General features: G+C 47.3%; 1 protein-coding gene across 1 annotated transcript in view; it reads left to right on the forward strand.

Annotated features, from left to right (window-relative positions):
* The window catches only part of dnm3a (dynamin 3a), a 486,179-nt gene that overhangs the window by 341,935 nt on the left and 124,247 nt on the right, over window positions 1–19,997 (forward strand). Inside the window, 1 exon segment of the mRNA XM_070887379.1 lies at window positions 4,899–5,008. Within this exon segment, the coding sequence (XP_070743480.1) occupies window positions 4,899–5,008 (110 nt within the window).

The raw sequence follows: 19,997 nt of genomic DNA on the forward strand, positions 1-19,997 counted from the left end.
TATTGGTGGGGCCGCGCCTGGAGTACTGCGTGCAGTTTTGGTCGCCTTACTTAAGGAAGGATATACTAGCTTTGGAGGGGTTGCGGAGACGATTCACTAGGCTGATTCCGGAGATGAGGGGGTTGCCTTGTGATGATAGATTGAGTGGACTGGATCTTTACTCATTGGAGTTCGGACGGATGAGGGGTGATCTTATAGAAACATTTAAGATAATGAAAGGGATAGACAAGATAGAGGCAGAGAGGTTGTTTCCACTGGTCGGGGAGACTAGAAATAGGGGGCACAGCCTCAAAATACAGGGGAGCCAATTTAAAACCGAGTTGAGAAGGAATTTCTTCTCCCAGAGGGTTGTGAATCTATGGAATTCTCTGCCCAAGGAAGCAGTTGAGGGTAGCTCATTGAATGTATTCAAGTCATAGATAGATAGATTTTTAATCAATAGGGGAGTTAAGCGTTATGGGGAGCAGGCGGGTAAGTGGAGCTGAGTCCATGGCCAGATCAGCCATGATCTTGTTGAATGGCGGAGCAGGCTCGAAGGGCTAGATGGCCTACTCCTGTTCCTAATTCTTATGTTCTTATGTTCTTATTAATGTTGGTGAAGTCCAGAACCAGGGGTCATAGTCTAAGGATAAGGGGTAAGCCATTTAGGACCGCGATGAGGAGAGAGTTCTTCACCCAGAGAGTGGTGAACCTTTGGAATTCTCTGCCACAGAAAGTTGTTGAGGCCAATTCACTAAATATATTCAAAAAGGAGTTAGATGTAGTCCTTACTACTAGGGGGATCAAGGGGTATGGCGAGAAAGCAGGAATGGGGTACTGAAGTTGCATGTTCAGCCATGAACTCATTGAATGGCGGTGCAGGCTCGAAGGGCCGAATGGCCTACTCCTGCACCTATTTTCTATGTTTCTAACCCCAAGTCTCTTTGAACCTCCACTGTTTCTAGCTTTTCACCATTTCGAGAGTACTCTGTTCTATCCTTTTTAGATCCAAAGTGGATGACTTTGCATTCGCCTACATTGAAATTCCTGGGGATCACCACTAGTCACATCCTGCCAATTTGTGTACATACCCATTTTCCCTACTTTCTGTCTTCTACCTCCTAACCAATTCCCTACCAAACCAATTTATAGTTTTTAGTCTAGCCTGTACAATCTGGAAATCTCTTCCTACACCCATCTCCAATACCCTCACCTCCCTTAAGACATTGGGCCCAAGTTTCCACATGATTCGCGCCTGATTTTTAGGAGCAACTGGTGGAGAATGGACTATTTTAGAAATCGCAATTCTCCACATTTTTTTTTCTGCAGTTCTAGTCAGGTAGAACAGTTCTAGTTTAGAACAGAATTTTTTCTTCAAAAGGGGGCGTGTCCGGCCACTGACGCCTGATTTGAAAGTTTCCACAGTGAAAATGTACTCCAAACTAAAGTAGAAGATTTTTGTAGAACTGAAAAAACCTGTTCTACACATTAAAAAATCAGGCGCAGGTTACAAATTAGGCGTCCAGAACGAGGTGGGGGGGAGGGGGGGGGAAGGGAACTCATTAAATTCGACAATAAATCCTTATTTATACTTCTACAAATATTATACAAATAAATCCAACCTGAATAAACATTTATAAGCCAAGAAAATATTAAATGAATCATCTTCCTACCTGTGTGAAAGTGCTTCAGCCAGGGAGAATTCTGCAGCCGTTCGTGCCGCTGAGCGGGAGGGGGGGGGAGAAAGCCGTTCGTGTCGCTGAGCGGGAGGGGGAGAGAGAGAGAGGGGCGGGGGAGGGAGGGAGAGAGAGAGAGGGGCGGGGGAGGGAGGGAGGGAGAGAGAGAGGGGGGGGAGGGAGGGAGGGAGAGAGAGAGGGGGGGGAGGGAGGGAGAGAGAGAGAGGGGGGGAGGGAGGGAGAGAGAGGGGGGGGTTGGGAGGGAGAGAGAGGGGAGGGAGGGAGGGAAAGAGAGGGGGGGGAGGGAGGGAGAGAGAGGGGGGGAGGGAGGGAGAGAGAGGGGGGGGAGGGAGGGAGAGAGAGGGAGGAGGGAGGGAGAGAGAGAGAGGGGAGGGAGGGAGAGAGAGAGAGCGGGGTGGGGGGGGGGAAGAGTTCAGATCGGATCCAGTCCAGGAGTCGGGAGTCGGGTCCCGGGGGCGGGGCGGGGAACAGGAGCGCGGGTTGGGTCGGTCGGGGGGGGGGGGGGTGGGGGGGAAGCGGGTGTCAGGTCGGGTCTGGTCGGCGGGGGTGGGGAGCGGGTGTCTGGTTGGCGGGGGGGGGGGGGAAGCGGGTGTGGGGTCGGGTCTGGTCGGGGGGGGGGGGGGAGCGGGTGTCGGATCTTTTCGGGGGCGGGGAGCAGGAGCTGGCCGTGGGAGGAGCCTTATTCACGCAGCCCCAGTGAGGCCATTCAGCCAGGGCTAGGGGCTGCGTGCTTCGGGCCCCTCCACACAGTTCGGCGCCTGGAGCTACTGCACTTGCGTGCCGACTGTAGCGCATGTGCAGAGGTCCCGGCACTGTTTTCAGCGCAGGGACCTGGCTCTGCCCCCCCACACAGCTCGTGCTGGCTGCGATGAGGGCCAGAGGACTTACAGGTAGGTGGAGAATACCGAGGATTTTTTTAGGCGCCGTTTTAGGCGCGAAAAACGGGCGCCCAACTTGGAGGGGCGCCCGTTTTTTTTCTTGTGGAAACTTGAGCCCATTAAAACCAAGCTTTTCTTGCTTCCTAATTTTTCCTTATTCGGCTTAGTGTCCATTTCGCCTCACTCCTATGTGAAGTGCTTTGAGCCATTCTTCTATATAAACGGTGGTACATCAACTCTTCCTCTTCCTCCCCCTCCTCTTTCTCTTCTTCAAAAAGTAATTTGTTTGTTGTAAAGTGCTTTGGGATGTCTTGCGGGTGCGACAAGCCACTACATAAATGCAAGCTTTTCAAAGTATATATTTTTTAAGTAACTGGAATGTAAAGAAAAGAGCCAAACCTTTCTCTGTTGAACTCTGCACTAACCGTTATTTCCATTCATGAGTAACAATTATTGGATGCTCAAAAGGCTTGCACTTTAAACACAAATCATCAATGTTTATTTTTTACCCTAATGTTAAAATGTTATTAATTGTGCGCTGTTACAGTATTGTCTTAAAGCGATCTTAAAAAGATTGTCCTTTACCTGTTAAACATCCTTTCGTCTCCCCCTCCCCAGGTTATGTTAACGTCTGATGAATATGACTCATGGCCTGGCGCCGTGGTAACTACACACGTTAGCAGAGAACGGTTCAGCCCAATGAAGGCATGTAGTCTGTGGGTGTAGACTCGGCATAAATTGAGAAAGATATTCAGTTGGCACACTCTCAAATATCAATAACTACAGACATAACATTATATATTGTTGATAAGTATATAACTCTGAATTCTCTGCAGCTTTTAAAATATACTCATTTTGGGTACATAATAGTAAATATAATATACTAAAGTGCAAAATTATATATTTAAATGCTGGATTATATTTTCAATTTACAGTCTTTTAAAGCAGTTTAAAACCTTGCATTGGCTAAACTCTGGCAGTAATGAATAAGGTGCTTAAAAGATGATTTAAATAAATGGCCTGCATAAATGTATATTGTATTTTTAATGAGTACAGGCCACATACCTTCAATAATTTCAGATTAGTAAGCAAGGCAGGCCAGGCTGCAGATTAACTACAAGAAAAAATGGTGATGAGTTACCTTATGAGGAAACAGAAAGCATTTACTCAGCACATAGATGGCAAGGGTAGGCAAGTAGGCAGGTATAAAAACAGAAAATGCTGGAAATCTCAGCAGGTCAGGCAGCAGAATGCTGGACCTTGGGGAGAAATTACAACATGCTGCGGTGCAGAGGGACCTGGGGGTCCTTGTGCATGAATCCCAAAAAGTTAGTTTGCAAGTGCAGCAGGTAATCAGGAAGGCGAATGGAATGTTGGCCTTCATTGCGAGAGGGATGGAGTACAAAAGCAGGGAGGTCCTGCTACAACTGTACAGGGTATTGGTAAGGCCGCACCTGGAGTACTGCGTGCAGTTTTGATCACCTTACTTAAGGAAGGATATACTAGCTTTGGAGGGGGTACAGAGACGATTCACGAGGCTGATTCCGGAGATGAGGGGGTTACATTATGATGATAGATTGAGTAGACTGGATCTTTACTCGTTGGAGTTCGGAAGGATGAGGGGTGATCTTATCGAAACATTTAAAATAATGAAAGGGATAGACAAGATAGAGGCAGAGAGATTGTTTCCACTGGTCAGGGAGACTAGAACTAGGGGGCACAGCCTCAAAATACGGGGGAGCCAATTTAAAACTGAGTTGAGAAGGAATTTCTTCTCCCAGAGGGTTGTGAATCTGTGGAATTCTCTGCCCAAGGAAGCAGTTGAGGCTAGCTCATTGAATGTATTCAAATCACAGATAGATAGATGGTTAACCAATAAGGGAATTAAGGGTTATGGGGAGCGGGCGGGTAAGTGGAGCTGAGTCCACGGCCAGATCAGCCATGATCTTTTTGAATGGCGGAGCAGGCTCGAGGGGCTAGATGACCTACTCCTGTTCCTAATTCTTATGTTCTTATTATAATGAGCGGACTGTGAGGAGGCGAGGACCAGTTTCCCTGGGAGAAGATGAAAGTGAATAAACTTGTAAGCAAGCTACCCAATGAAAGCTACATTTGAGCATTGGGTGCACAGTAAAAAAAAAAAGTATTTATGGCGTGGTCTATTATAAAAATAGACATAGGTTGCAAAACTATTCGTGAATAAAAAATTATCCTCATTCTCATTACAGGTTTCTGTTTAAAATGTTTATTTACAGATATACACTAAAATGATAGCTTTTATCAACCAACCCCTAATACATTATAAACTAATGGTTTTATTTCTTGATTTGTTTTTTCTGTGTAGGAAAAAGAGAAAAAGTATATGCTGCCATTAGATAACCTGAAAATTCGAGATGTGGAGAAAAGCTTCATGTCCAGCAAATATGTATTTGCTCTTTTTAATACAGAGCAGAGGTAAGAATGCTAGGAAACAAAAATAAAATTTTGTTTAGTTGGACCAAGGTCGTTTACATTTTCAGTAATAGGCTTTTCGCCCTAACTAGCAATGCTTATTTTAAAAAAGCCATTTTTGTATTTTCTATAATGTACAAAATTACGTTAGTTTCTCCTATATTAAATAAGGAACTACACTGGACTGGTGTGACACTTAGAGGAAGAGTACTCGTTACAAAGAAGGAAATTATAAACATAATGGGCCTGAAATTTGGGTCAAGGCTTCCTTCGGACGAACGCCTCCGACCCGAGAATTTTTAATGAAATGACCTGGTGGTACCGGAGGCGCCTGCGATTGCGGTGGGAGGACTTTTCTTCCTACGCTTTGGAGCCTGGCCCCCGTCCTCGAGATTCACACGAAGAAGGTGGCGTAACATGTGACTGGACAACCAATGATGGTATAGTATTCTCATTGATTGCAATGAAAACTCCGTATCTCAGAGTTCTTATTGCTATCAATGAGAAAAAAAAACAAGACACATTAAACACAATATAAAAAATTAATAAAAAACACCTCATATAATTAAAATTAATTGAAATTAAATGTTTTAGAAAAAAAATATATTTTTTGGATTTTTTTTGTGTTTTAATAGGGTTTAAAATAAACTTACCTTAGCGAACAGGGTTTTTAACTTAAAATGTGTATTTAAATTTTATTTTTACATTGGTAAAAGTAGGTTATGCACCTGCTTTTACCAGGCGCAAGAGTATTCGCAAATAGCCCAAACTCTTCCGAGCGAATGTTCTGGCTGCGGCGATGCGGAGTATCTGTCAAGCCAAAACTTGGCAGATCGGAAAAGCAGGTTTTTGGCGCATGAGCATTGCGTGCCTAAAACCAGCTTTTGCAGGGCCTCGCCGGGTCCGTACGTATTCCGTCTGGATCAGGTGAGCCGGAATTTTAGCCCCATTGAAATTTATTTGGCAGGTTTTTGGAAAAGGTCAGGGAGGGAATTTTACGGGGGATCAGCAGGCACGATCGGTGGCGGGTCGAGTGGGAAAATGTTTTTTTTTGGGGCAGGGGGTCGGGACCCCGCTGTCAATCCGCCTTTCCCAAATGTCAGGTCTGTCGGCGCTGAGCAGACCTGACACACAGTGGCGGGGGAGGCAATTCAGGTCATTATGACCTTGTTAACAGACCATTAAGAACTATTTTGAGCTCACCTTCAGAGTTTACGAGGTTGCCCACAGCATCTACGCTGCTTGGAGATCACGTCTGGTAAGCAGAGTGGGAATTGAATGACCATGGAAGCATTTTATTACTTGACAGCTGCAAATGTGTGATAAAAGTTCCCATCTCACAGTTGCTCACTTTCCAAGCTCAGAAGCTACTGCTTACTGCATTTGGAAAACAGATTTGTCTTTATGCAGGTTGCAAGTGTTTGGAGCAAACTCTCTCTATCCAGTGTCATCTCATTGGAACAACCTCTCTCACCATTGACAGATTGTTTCTGTCATCTCAATTTCACCTGCCACCTATTACATCAGCATCGGTGCCCTTGGAACTATCTCACCTTGGTCCTCAGAATCCCACCACGATCATCCCCAACACCAGCCGCACCAACAACAACACCAACCTTCTCTGCAATCAACTGATGCTGCACAGGACAGAGAGCACCCGACCACATTGTTGCCCGTGACGTCAGTGGTGGCCTCACCATGGCCAGATTTATTCACTTGACACTGTACACCCTGGCTTTCACATGATGCACCAGTTGGCACTACCCCACACCAACACCATAAAGCATCCCTACAATGCCCAAGCCATTCATTTCACACTCATCATCATTGCGGGGGTACTGTTATCATCATCATAGGCAGTCCCTCGAAACAAGGATGACTTGCTTCCAAGCCAAAAAAGGATGAGTTCACAGGTGTTTCCAAGAAGGACCTAATATTCCAGGTCTTGAACTACATCCTGAAGGGTGAAAGATGCCTGTGCGTGGATTTTTTTAATGTGGGGTGGCCATTGCACACCAGCCACCACACGGGCTTGACAGAGCTAGATCTTGGTCCAGTGGCAAAGATTAACCCAAGGCGACTGGAGTCCAGCTCTGCTGCATGGACCTAGTGCGCACACATATCGCAATGTGAGCTGGCCCGTGCTGCCCCTGGGCCCTCATCTCTTCTGCGCCTTGATCTCGCGCCTCTCCTGGACCCTGATCACATCCCTCTACAGTCTCTCGCCGCTCCTTCGCCCCGACCTTGCCGCTCCTGCAGTACCTCCAACGCTCCAATCACCGACCTGGATCTTGGTGACGTCCCTCTTCACTGCCGTTGCTCTCCTGCTCCAGCATATGCTGCTCCCTGGAGTGGTACATGCAAATACGAACAGACAATGTAGACTAAACGACCTTGAAATCAGGTCTTATTGCCACAATCCACTCTTGCCATGACTTACTGCAGACACACAGGTGAACAAATTGACACATTTGGCTGAATGACTCTCACACGTTCTAGCATCGGTTTCTGTGGGCGACATTATCGGCTTTGATCTGAACTTCATTCACAACTCATGCTCAGCAGAAAAACTGCTTAAACTTTTAACCCAGCGTTGTCACCTCAGACCACAGCATAAAGCGAGGTATTCGGGCAATACGAACTCACGCTCCCACGACACAAGCACACCCCTCGGCTGCCTTACTGTTATATCTCACCATTCACTGCAATTCACTAAGCCACAGCCAAAGATGCACACAGATCTGTCCACGAACGTGAAGTGTTCAAAATAAAGGTTTCAATGTTTGACACCACATTAACAGAAACTTTACATGAACATTGATGAAAACACCCAAGGACCTCCCCTTGTGTGTTGTTAGTTGATATGCTTGCACTATGTCGAGGGTGAGTGTGAGGGGTGACAAGTGAGATGGGGATGTGATAATGTAGATAGAGAGGGATGGGTGGAGGTGCAAGATAAGTTGGTTTGAGTAAGGGGATGTGCAGGAGTAGGGTAGGGAAGGAAGAATGATGGGGATGTGATGAGTGGCATAGCAGGATGACATTGAGTGTGGCTTTGCAGTAAGGTTTCATGATATACTGAGATCATTGAAAGGTTTGCGCCACTGCAACCAGGTCCTCCTGATGACATTCCTGTTTGTGCCCTCCTGTGTAATGTGTAACCAGGCTGTGTTGGTCTCCTGGGGAGGTCTCTTCCGCCCATTGGAAGGGAAGAGAATCTCCCTGTGTGCTGTGACTCCCTCCATAAGCATATGGAATGAGGCATGGGAGAGCCTGGGTGCAGCCGTGCACCTCTGTGCAGTGCTCGTCAGTGTTTGCATCACCTCAATTTGACAGTGCAAATGTCAAATTCAATTTGGACACGGTCCCTTTAAGAAAACCAGCTGATGACACATCAACAAATGACGTCATCAGACCCAGTTCCTTTAAATTGGCCGGGTACCTCGCTGGGCGGGCTTAACAAGCCCAATTATTGTAATCACTTCCAAAGAGCGGGATGGAGCCGACAGTGGGCTGAAACCACGCTACCGACCCCGGCCTCACAGAACCCGCCTCAGTAGCCAAAATCACGGCCATCGCGTCTACAGCAACAAAACAAGCCATTTGGCCCAACAAGTCAATGACTACGTTTATACTCTATCAAGCCTCCTTCCACCCTGTTCATCTAACCATAATCAGCATACCCTTCTATTTCTTTCTCCATCATGTGTTATCTAGTTTCCCCTTAATTGAATCTATGCTATTTGCCTCAACTACTCCTTGCGGTGGTGCGCTCCACGTTCTAACCACACTCTAGTTCCCCACTCTAGGGGGGGAAAAAAACTTACTGGTTAGTGTTGCATTGCTAAAAGCAGAGCTCGACATCAGCGGAGAGGTTTTGGAGGAGGATGGTGTGGTCAAATGCTGAAGGGTGCAAAGAGTTAGTGGAAGACAGGAGGGATAATGCACCACGGTCAAAGGACACATAATGTTACAAAGTATTTACAGCACAGAAACAGGCCATTCGGCTCAACATGACCATGCCGGTGTTTGCGCTCTACATGAGCCTCCTCCTACCTCTCTTCATCCAACCTCATCAACATATCCTTCTAAAATATGACTTTTGTGTGTTTTGTTTAGGACTATTTCAGTGCTATTGGAAGTGTGGAAACCTGATTGGAGGTATTGAAACAGAAAGTTGTGGGAGAATTGAGAATGGATCTGGATTGGAGCTATGTGATTATGTCATCATAGGCAGTATAAGAAATAGGAGCAGGAATAATCTATTTGCCCATTCAATAAGATCACGGCTGATCGAAGATGGAATAATTAATGAGAATAGAAGGGGAGAATGACAGCATTTTTGAAAAGAAGGAAGACATGCCTGAGGAGAGGGAACATTTACAATATCAGCTATCGGGGGGAGGGGGGTGGGGGGCAGGAAGGGGTGTTGGATGTTTAGGAGTTTAGTGGGAATGGGATCAATGGAGCAGCAGATTCATCTCATGAATGAGATGAGCTTGGAGAAGGTATGGGGGAGATGGGAGAAAAACTAGCAAGAGATGGAGACTCGGCTAGAATAGGAATGGAACTGGGGGAGGTTTGGTATAGCGCCGGGGAACGAGGGAAATCGGAGGCAGCTGAATAGATGTTCTCTGCCTTGATGACGAGGAAATTCATGAGTTCCTCGCACTTGTTAGAGGTGAAGGTAAATGGCAGGTGAGAGAGGTTGAAAGAGGTAGTTGATAGTATAGAAAAAGAGTTTGGGGTTACCTTTGCTCTCTAGGATGATAGTGGGTGGTTTTACAAAAGAGCGAGGCTAGGAAGAACCTGGTTGAGCCAGATCTGTTGATTGGTGGTTAAGCCAGCTGTGAACCAGATATGCTTAACAGTAATTATGAGTTTGCTTTTCCAAATGATTTCAAAACAAGCTGGAGGGTGAACTTTGTAACCTTGGAACCTTTGCTTCAATGAGATTGGGGGAAAGACACACAACACAAAACGGAACATTTATATTTTCTAATGTCTTCTAAATGGTTATACCCCCTGTCTTTTTGTTTAAATTGGGAATTCAAAAACAGTTCATATAACTGAAATGTATTTGTACAGCTTATTTATCTAGTTGCAGTGAATAAGAGAAACAATAATTTTCTAAGAATCGATTTAAAACACTTTATTTGCAGTCTCTTATAAACTTCTTTCCAAATTCTTTCACTGGAGATGCAAATCCCTCAAAGGCAGCCCTGTACCCTTCTTGCAGCAGTGCTACCTCTGACTCGCCATGACCAATAACACAGGAGATCTGCTAATAAGTAACATATATCTTGCATCTAGCATATGTCCATCACACTTCAGATATCACATTTGTCTAAAGCACCAACAAATCACAACTTAACAATCTGAAAAAAAGTGTGCAGAGAGAACAAAAGTTATCCATATCCTGCTGATTTTTCTGACCTTTCGATAACCTGGCCTCTGCCCAAGGAGGGGAGCCAAGCAGCTGGCAATCTGCAGAAATTTTCAAATGCAACAATAATTAGGCTGTAATTGACTTCAGGATGTGCCCATTTACACTATTTACCCACAGGGAATACCTGAGAAGTAGCTTCAAAGGGATAGACCAGGTTAACAGCTAAATATCTTCACTGTGCTCCAGACTACCCATGAGCAATGTCACAGGAGGCCAAATTTGCCGTACAAAAAGAGGTTCCAGTGACTGCGTTGGAAATAGAGATGGGAACTTGCATCCCAGTGCATTTAATCTTAACACTGAAACTAATGAAAGCAGTATGTATGTTTTTTTGGTATTAAAGAATTCTTTGTTCTCTTGCCAAATATGCAAAATATCTTGTTTTCATTTCTTAAATGGTTTTCATTTGATTAATTTTTCCATCAAGTTCTTGCCTGTGAGTTTTTTTTAATGTCATAAATGCTAACCTGGATAAGTCATAGTTGGGTAGACGTGGAATTGCAATGATTTGTAAAATTTTTTGTGTGCCTTTTTTGTGTATTTTTTCTTACTCTCATGTTTATTTTAAAAAAACACTTTAGATTTTCTTTCAGTTCTGTTGGTCTGGTTTCACTAAAATCCATTAGATTGACAGAAACAATGCCAAGTCAGGCACTCAGTTTTAAATTAAGGTGGCTAGCACAGGAAATGAAAACCTTTTGCACACCCTTACTCTTGATTATTGTTCATTTGTGGACTGAACGTTTTATGGCTAGGTAAATACTTGCAAGGTTATTTGTCAAAATACGGAGATGGCAGTTTGTACATGTCATTATGTTCTGTTGCATTTTTGCATCCATGATCAGATTTTACAAAGATAAACTTTTATTGTGGCTTCTCCCAAAAAGAAAGGAAAATTCTTGGCACATCGCATAATTGAACTGGTTTTAATTTTCGAGTTTCCTCTTCAAACAGTCTAATTATTGACAGATTTCTGTCCTACTCACATACTATAGCGGACAGTACACATAGATGCCACAGTCACAGCAGAGGTGTATGTGTTCTCATAGAGGATCTTGCATCCAGTTTGATGGTGTTTTGTTTTAGCCTGTGGACTTTAAGCCATTAACCAAGCAGTCTATTGGGCTCAAGTTTCGGACCCCCGCTAGAATGGCGCACATCGGAGAGGCCCGCCTAATTTAGAACAGAAATTGCGCTGAACACTCACCTCGCGATTCTCCGATATCTGTGGACCCATTTGCAGCTCGGCGCGGCGCAGCAGGAGCTGCTGGGGGCGTAGCTACAGCCCTGCACCAAAAACAGTGACGGCAGCTGCGTGCATGCGCAGTAGTTCCTGGCCCTCCCAGTGTGTCCTGTCTCCGGGCGATGACCCTATCCCTGGCCGAAGGGACGTTGCCCCATCCCAGGCCAAGTGGCCCGACAGCCCTTACCTTTTTTGCGGCGGCCCGCCCGCCATCTTGCTGGGGGCGGGCTCCGCCCGCAGTCCTCGGTATCCTCGGCGGCGGCGGGGCCCGCCCGAAGTCCTGGCCAGCGGTCCGGCACCTCCTGGGGGCAGGCCCCGCCCGAATTCCTCAGAGGCGGCGGGGCCTGCCCGCATCTCCTGGGGGGGGGCGGCCCATACCAGCAGGCTGTTGGAGGGCTCCAGTAGGTGAGTAGAAACTTAATTCATTATTTTTTGATTGATTTTTTATTATATTTTTATTTTTAATTTTGTAATTTTTTTTATTGGTTGATTTATTGATTTATTTATCATTTATTATTGATGAAGGCTCGTTATTTGTAAAAGTGAAGTGTTTAATGCTTGTAAAATCCCCTAACTTCACTCTAACCTCCCTTCCACCCACCCACCCCCACTGCACCCCCCCCCCCCCATCTTTTGTTCCCTACGCCTAATTTATAAAGTGAAGGCAAGGCTTTCTGAGCGTACAAAAATCTGCACTTACTCCATTCTAAGTTAGTTTGGATAAGTTTTCGCTGCCTAAACTTGCAAAACAGGCGTAAGTGGCTGGTAACGCCCCCTTTTGGAAAAAAAACTGTTCTAAAACAAAACTATTCTAACTCAATAGAATTGGAGCAAACTAAATGCTGAGAATTGCAATTTCTAAGATACTCCATTCTAAACTATTTGCTCCAAAAAAAAGGAGTAACTTGAGTCCAATGTGGGGATGCAGTAGCAGGTTGGAACATTATTGAGGAAATATAACTTTGACTAATTAAAAATGTAATTCAGTAAAAATTGAGAGGCAGTCACAGCATTTGGCTCGTGTGGAGCATTAACACTGGCATGGACCTATTGGGCCAAATGACCTGTTTCTGTGCTGTAAATACTTTGTAATACTTGTAATTTTTTTTTAAGTTAAGAAGCAGAAGATAGCTTTCCCCTACTCCAGCATAAAGCTTTACATTTTAAATGTTTTTTAAATTGATCAGTTCGATAAGGGAATCTGTATTTGTGTATCCCACCCACGTACAAGAACAACTTGTATTTATATAACCTCTTTAACATAGTAAAACATCCCAAGGCGCTTCACAGGAGGGTTTCCAGACAAAATTTGACATCGAGCCAGAGAAAGAGATATTAGAACAAGTGCCTAAAAAGCTTAGTCAACGAGGTACGTTTTAAGGAGCATCTTAAAGAAGGAGAGATAGGTGGAGAGGTTTAGGGAGGGAATTCCAGCTGAAGACACGGCATCAATTGTGGAGCGATTAAAATTGGGGATACACAAGAAGCCAGAATTGGATGAGTGCCGAGATCTTGGAGGGTTGTCAGGCTGGAGGAAGTTACAGAAAAAGGAGGGGCTAGGCCATCGGGCGATTTGAACACAAGGATGGGAATTTTAAATTTGAGGCATTGTTGGAGCGGGAGAAAGTGTTGGGCAGCAAGCATAGGGGTGATGTGTGACTGGAACTTGGTGCAAGTTAGGATATGGACAGCAGTTAAGGATGAGCTGAAGTTTTCGGAGTGTGGGAGGCCAGCCAGGAGAGCATTGGAACAGTCGAGTCTAGAGGTAACCAAGGCATGCAGCAGATGAGCTGAGGCAGGGGCGGAGACAGGCCTTGCACTCAATCAGCTGACAAGTCTTTATACAGTGCCAGCTATGGCTCAGTGGGTAGCCTTTGAGTCAGAAGGTTGTGGGTTTAAGTCCCACTCCAGGGACTTGAGCACATAAATCTAGGCTGACACTTCAGTGCAGTGCTGAGGGAGATGCCGTCTTTCAGATGAGACGTTAAACCAAGGCCCCGTCTGCTCTCTCAGGTGGACGTAAAAGATCCCATGGCACTTATTTCGAAGAAGAGCAGGAGAGTTATCATAGAAATTTACAGCACGGAAGAAGGCCATCTCGGTCCATCGTGTCCACGCCGGTCGACCAAGAGCTATCCAGCCTAATCTCGCTTTCCATCTCTTGGTTGGTAGCCCTGTAGGATATGGCACTTTAAGTGCACATCCAAGTATTTTTTTTAATGTGATGAGGGTTTCTGCCTCTACCACCCTTTCAGGCAGTGAGTTGTTGACCCCTACTACCCTCTGTTGAAGAAATTTCCTCTCATATCTCTTCTAAACCTTCCCCCAATTACTTTAAATCTACGTCCCCTGGTTGTTGACCCCTCTGCCAAGGGAAGCAGGTCCTTCCTATCCACTCTATCTAGACCCCTCATAATTTTATACACCTTAATCAGGTCTCCCTTCAGCCTCCTCTGTTCCAAATACCCAGCATCCCCAATCTTTCCTCATAGCCAACATTCTCCAGTTCAGGCAACATTCTAGTAAATCTCCTCTGCACCCTTTCCAGTGCAATCACATCTTTTCTGTAATGTGGTGACCAGAACTGTACACAGTACTCCAGTTGCGGCCTAACCAGTGTTTTATACAGTTCAAGCATAATCTCCATGCTCTTGGATTCCATGACTCAACTAATAAAGGCAAGTATTCCATATTTCTTCTTAACCACCTTATCTACCTGGCCTGCTACCTTTAGGGATCTGTGGACCAGCACTCCAAGGTCCCTTTATTCTTCTATACTTTTCAGTGTCGTAACATTTAATGTGTATCAATATGTTATCCCCGGTGTCCTGGCCAAAATGTATCCCTTAATCAACATAACTGAAACAGATTATCTGGCCATTATCACATTGCTGTTTGTGGAAGCTTGCTGTGCGGAAATTGGCTGTCGTGTTTCCCACATTACAACAGTGACCACACTCCAAAAGTACTTAATTGGCTGAAAAGAGCTTTGAGAAGTCCGGTGGTTGTGAAAGGCACTACATAAATGCAAGTCTTTCTTTTATGAACACCTCAATAACATCTAATTAAAAAATTGCTGTTAATTGATAAAAATCATGTAATTATAGGATATGAAAAAGTTTCTTTCTTGGTGATGGGAGATCTACCTATTAGCATTAATGGAAAACTGTGAAACTCATTGATGGTCTGCTAAATTGTTTGCCTCTACCAGGGCTCAAATCAGTGAAACGAGTTGTGGCATAAGCATTCTTTATCCCATGCATGTGGGACGATAAACCATGAAATCCAAAAGTTATTTCATGAAATAAGACTTTATGACGTTACAATCATGGGCCCCGAAAGTGATGCCTGTCCATTTTTCGGCAGTCCCCAGGCCGCACCTACCATTTTGGTGCTCACTACCACCGGGTCCCATCTGGAGCCATTTTTGGTGAGGGCGGCAGCAGTAGTCAGCGGGAGTTGGCGGTCGGCAGCGGCCGGCGGCATCAGTGGGCGGCAGGTGCAGGCCTCTCGAATCGGAGAACTTTTGAAGGCCTGGCAGTGCGCATGCGCGAGATTTTTTTTGTCGTCTTTTCACCCATCTGACGTCAGTTTGACCACGTTTGAGGCTCATAGGACATCTGCGCATGCGCTTAAAGGCACAGCACTCTCCTGCACCTGTGAGTTGGAGAGGGAAGAGTGCTATAAATTGAGAGCCACAAAGTATTCAGCAGCCATTCTTTAAATCATTGTGGATGAGTGGGCTTCAATGAAGACTGTCAAAACAGGCCTAGAGCTCCCTGGTTTAATGAAGAGGAATTGGAGGAGCTATTATTGGTGGTGGAGCGCAGATATAAAGACCTCACCTGGGATGGTCGTGGAAAGCCTCCACCGCCCCCTCCCCCCCCCCCCCCCGGCCACCAACACAGACGCATTTGGAGGGGGATTGGTGAGGCCATCTTCTCAATGAGCAACAACATTGTGCGGGATGGAGACCAATGCAGGAAACGTTGGAACGATTTGGTGGCGTCAGCAAGAGTGAGTACAAATTTACTGCACACCTCCTGTTCAACTGCAAAAAGGCTATGTGTGTGTGTGTGTGTATGTGAGTGTTTGTGGGTGGCATCAGCAAAGGGGCTAAAGGCTGCAATGTTTCTCTGTGCAGAAGAAAAATACATCCAAGGCAGCAAGCCTGAGTGCCACGGGAGGGGCCCAGCAAAGGTGGTCGAATTGAGCAGCCTGGAGGAGCATGGGTTGGCATTGGTGGGTGACCGCCACCATGCAACCACAAAGGGTGATGCAGATCCCGTACTACAGCATGGTAAGGTTATACTAATCTCCGGTGTGAGCAACACTCATGGCATGAGAGGTCATGCAATGGTAAGGCAATCGCAGTTTAACACACACTTTATCGGCCATTATTGGTGTGCCCAAGTAGAGATGGAGCTCCTTGCTGGCACAATGTAAGATGGCACGGCTCACATGTCAGCTTGACCAGCACCAACCCCCCACCCCCTGCAGACTGAAATGTTGTTCTCTACTTGCAGATGATGAGTGGGATAGCACGGATCAATGCACACCATTCACCTCTGGCATGCAAAGGAGCCGTCAGACCCCAACGTCTCCCACCCCAACGTTGTCCCCAGCCCAGGGCAGTGGCTCCTTCATCCACCACCCCACCCCCCCAAATCACCCATATCTACTGCTCTCAACTCCGCCACCCAGAGTCACGAAGAAGACTGGAGGGAGGAGGGCCCGTGTTTGAGCCCCTTGAGCTCGAGGAGCTGGAAGAGGATGACACCAGCCTCCTGCCATGTGTGCCAATTGTCCGGAGAACCTCAGCGTCGGGCTCCGAGTTCATGGGATTTGAAACAGACTCAACACGAGAAGGTGCTTCCAAGTGCAGGGGCCGTGGTGCGAAGGCAACCAAGGCATCTGAACCCACCAGTACTGAGCAATCAGCTGAGGGTGCAGTACTGATCTCTGCTATTCAGGAGATGGTCCAGTTATCTAGGACGCGATATGCTCCAGACCATGGCTGGGATTGCTGACAGCTTTGTGACCTTCACTCATCACCATGATGACAGGATGGATTGGCTCGTTAGTGTGTTGGAGCGCCATAACCGAGTCTGTTGAAGCGATGAGGCAAGCAATGGCTTCTAGACTTATCGTGCAAGCCCCCGGCCCCACACCCTCAAGGCAGACGGATCCGAAGGAGCAGGAGATCCCGGCGCCTTCAGTCACGCCCCCTACCTTCTCGTCAAGACGCACACGTCTGCAGAGATCCAGCTGCCTACCTGCACAATCTCATCAAGCAGAGGTAGTGCAGGGCAGAGGAGCGGGACGTCGTGGTGAAGGCGGGGGGAAGAAGAGGACCATGGGCCTCGCTTCAAGGGGTGGGGGGGGGGAAGAGAGGTGGTGGTGGCGGGTAGAGGGATGGGTGTCGCTGGTGGAAATGTTCCTAGATGTTATAATGTTACGTCACCTTTGTAATTCTGCACTTGTAAATATATTCACATTGTTCACCCTCTCCTGGTCAGTGTCTCATTTTAACATCATGGGCCCAAGTTTCGAGCCGCGCCTAGAACGGCGCAGTCCCGACCTGGACGCCCGTTTTTCGCGCCACAAAGTGCGCCTAAAAAAAACTTCCAGATTCTCCAGCTCCCTGCAGGTCGTTTGCAGCTCGGCGCAGCGCAGCACGAGCTGTAGGGGGCGGAGCCAGGTCCCTGCGCTGAAAACAGTGCCGGGACCTCTGCACATGCGCGCAACAGTGGGCACGCATGTGCAGTAGCTCCAGGCGCCCAAAACTGTGTGGGAGGGGCCCGAAGCACGCAGCCCCTAGCCCTGGCCGAATGGCCTCACTGGGGCTGCGTGAATAAGGCTCCTCCCACGCCCAGCTCCTGCTTCCTGCCGACCCGACTCGACTCCCGCTTCCCACCCCCCACCTCCTGGACCAGACCCGACACCGACCCGACTCCCGCTTCCCCGCCCCCGGACTGGACCCGACCCGACTCCCGCTTCCCCCCCCCCGCCCCCCGCCTCCGGACCAGACCCGACACCGACCCGTCTCCCGCTTCCCACCCCCCGCCCCCGGACTGGACCCGACCTGACCTCCCTCCCCCCAACCTGACATCCCTCTCCCGCCCTCCCCCCGACCCGAACCGAACCGACCACCCTCCCAGCACCCCCCCCCCCCGACCCGCGCTCCCCCCGACCCGACCCGCAATCCTGATCCGACCCAACGCCACCTACCTGTAAATCTGGTGCTGGGGACGGGCCCTGCCCGTTCAGCCTCCCTCCCCCTTCTCCTCCTCCCCCCCCATCTCCTTTCCCCCCCCCATCTCCTTTCCCCCCCCCATCTCCTTTCCCCCCCCCATCTCCTTTCTCCCCCCCATCTCCTTTTCCCCCCCATCTCCTTTTCCCCCATCTCCTTTCCCCCCACCATCTCCTTTCCCCCCACCATCTCCTTTCCCCCCCATCTCCTTTCCCCCCATCTCCTTTCCCCCCCCATCTCCTTTCCCCCCCATCTCCTTTCCCCCCCCATCTCCTTTTCCCCCCATCTCCTTTCCCCCCATCTCCTTTCCCCCCGCCATCTCCTTTCCCCCATCTCCTTTCCCCCCCATCTCCTTTCCCCCCATCTCCTTTCCCCCCATCTCCTTTCCCCCCATCTCCTTTCCCCATCTCCTTCCCCCCATCTCCTTTCCCCCCTTTTCCTCCCCTTCCCCTTCTCCTCCTCCCCCCCTTCCCCCTTCTCCTCCTCCCCCTCCCCTTCTCCTCCCCCCTCCCCCTTCTCCTCCCCCCTCCCCCTTCTCCTCCTCCCCTTCTCCCCCCTCCCCCTTCTCCCCCCTCCCCTTCCCCCTTCTCCCCCCTCCCTCTTCTCCCCCTTCTCCCCCTTCCCTCCCTCAGCTCCGCCCCTCTCTCCCTCTACCCCTCTCCTCCCCCTCCCCTCGCTGTCAGAAACACAGACACTGACAGACAGAGAATGAGAGACACACACAGACAGACAGAGAGAGAGATAGAGACACACTGGGGGGGGGGGGGGCATCCCAGCACGCTGCTGGAGGGCTCCCGGTACTGCAGTCGGTAAATAGAAAATGTTTTATTTATTGATTTAAAAAAAAAAAAATTCTTATTAATTTTTTTTGATTGATTATTGGTTGATTTATTGATGTTTTTATCAGTTATTATTGATGATGGCTCTTTATTTGTAAAACTGAAGTGTTTAATGTTTGTAAACTTCCCTTTAAACCCCCCCCCCGCCATTCCCTACGCCTGATTTGTAATCTACGCCTGATTTTCTAAAGTGTAGACAAGGTTTTTTCGAGCGTACAAAAGTCTTCACTTCCTCCATTCTAAGTTAGTTTGGAGTAAGTTTTCACTGACGAAACTTTGAAAACAGGCATAAGTGGCCGGACACGCTCCCTTTTGAAAAAAAAATTCTGTTCCAAAGTGAAACTGTTCTAACTGACTAGAACTGGAGCAAACTAAATGGCGAGAATTCTGATTTCTAAGATACTCCGTTCTACACCAGTTGCTCCTAAAAATCAGGAGCAAATCATGGCGAAACATTGGGCCTATGTGTGGTGCCTTGTGAGAAACACACATCTGTCCTTCAGGTAATCAGCTTTATCATGAATATCTTGCCATCCAAATATGACTGCAGTGTATAATGTGTCCTGTCATCAGGCCATCGCGACACGACAAGGAAGGATCACCAATGCAGGAAGGCTGCCATTCAGTGACACTCACCTGAACTACTTGCAGGGCAGATCTTAAGGCTTACACGTCAACCCACTTTTTCCAAGGCCAAACATGGCAGAGTAACCCCTGAAATGTCATGTTAATCAGTTACATTGCATTCCTTTAAATGTATTTTCCCGTCTTTCACACCTCTTTTGACTATCAGTTGCAGTAATGTGCCATATCTTTACATCCTCTAACTTTCGCTTATTCACTCTGACATAACCCCATACCATCTGCGCAGTCACAATATGTCCCGCATTAAATGGTCTCAAAACTCTTGGAGGGCATCTCCATTGAGCCTTTACCATCTTTCGATACTCATTGCCGCTTCCTCTAACACACCTTTCCTTCAATGGAGACATATGGAGTAACATGTCTGAACTCTTTCTGTGCGGGTTAAGGTCCATCACATTAGTCTTTATGTGCTGTAAGGTTTATTCCACCTGTCAGATTTATTACATCTCTCAGAATAGACTTATGTCCGTGACCACAACAAAGCATGCTGGGTACAGGTATTTTGTGATTAAGCAGAACAGATTTTATTACGTAGTTTCCGTGCAGTACAAAGAAATAATACT

The sequence above is a fragment of the Pristiophorus japonicus genome, chromosome 8 (assembly GCF_044704955.1).
Source record: "Pristiophorus japonicus isolate sPriJap1 chromosome 8, sPriJap1.hap1, whole genome shotgun sequence".
Taxonomy (NCBI): Eukaryota; Metazoa; Chordata; class Chondrichthyes; family Pristiophoridae; genus Pristiophorus; species Pristiophorus japonicus.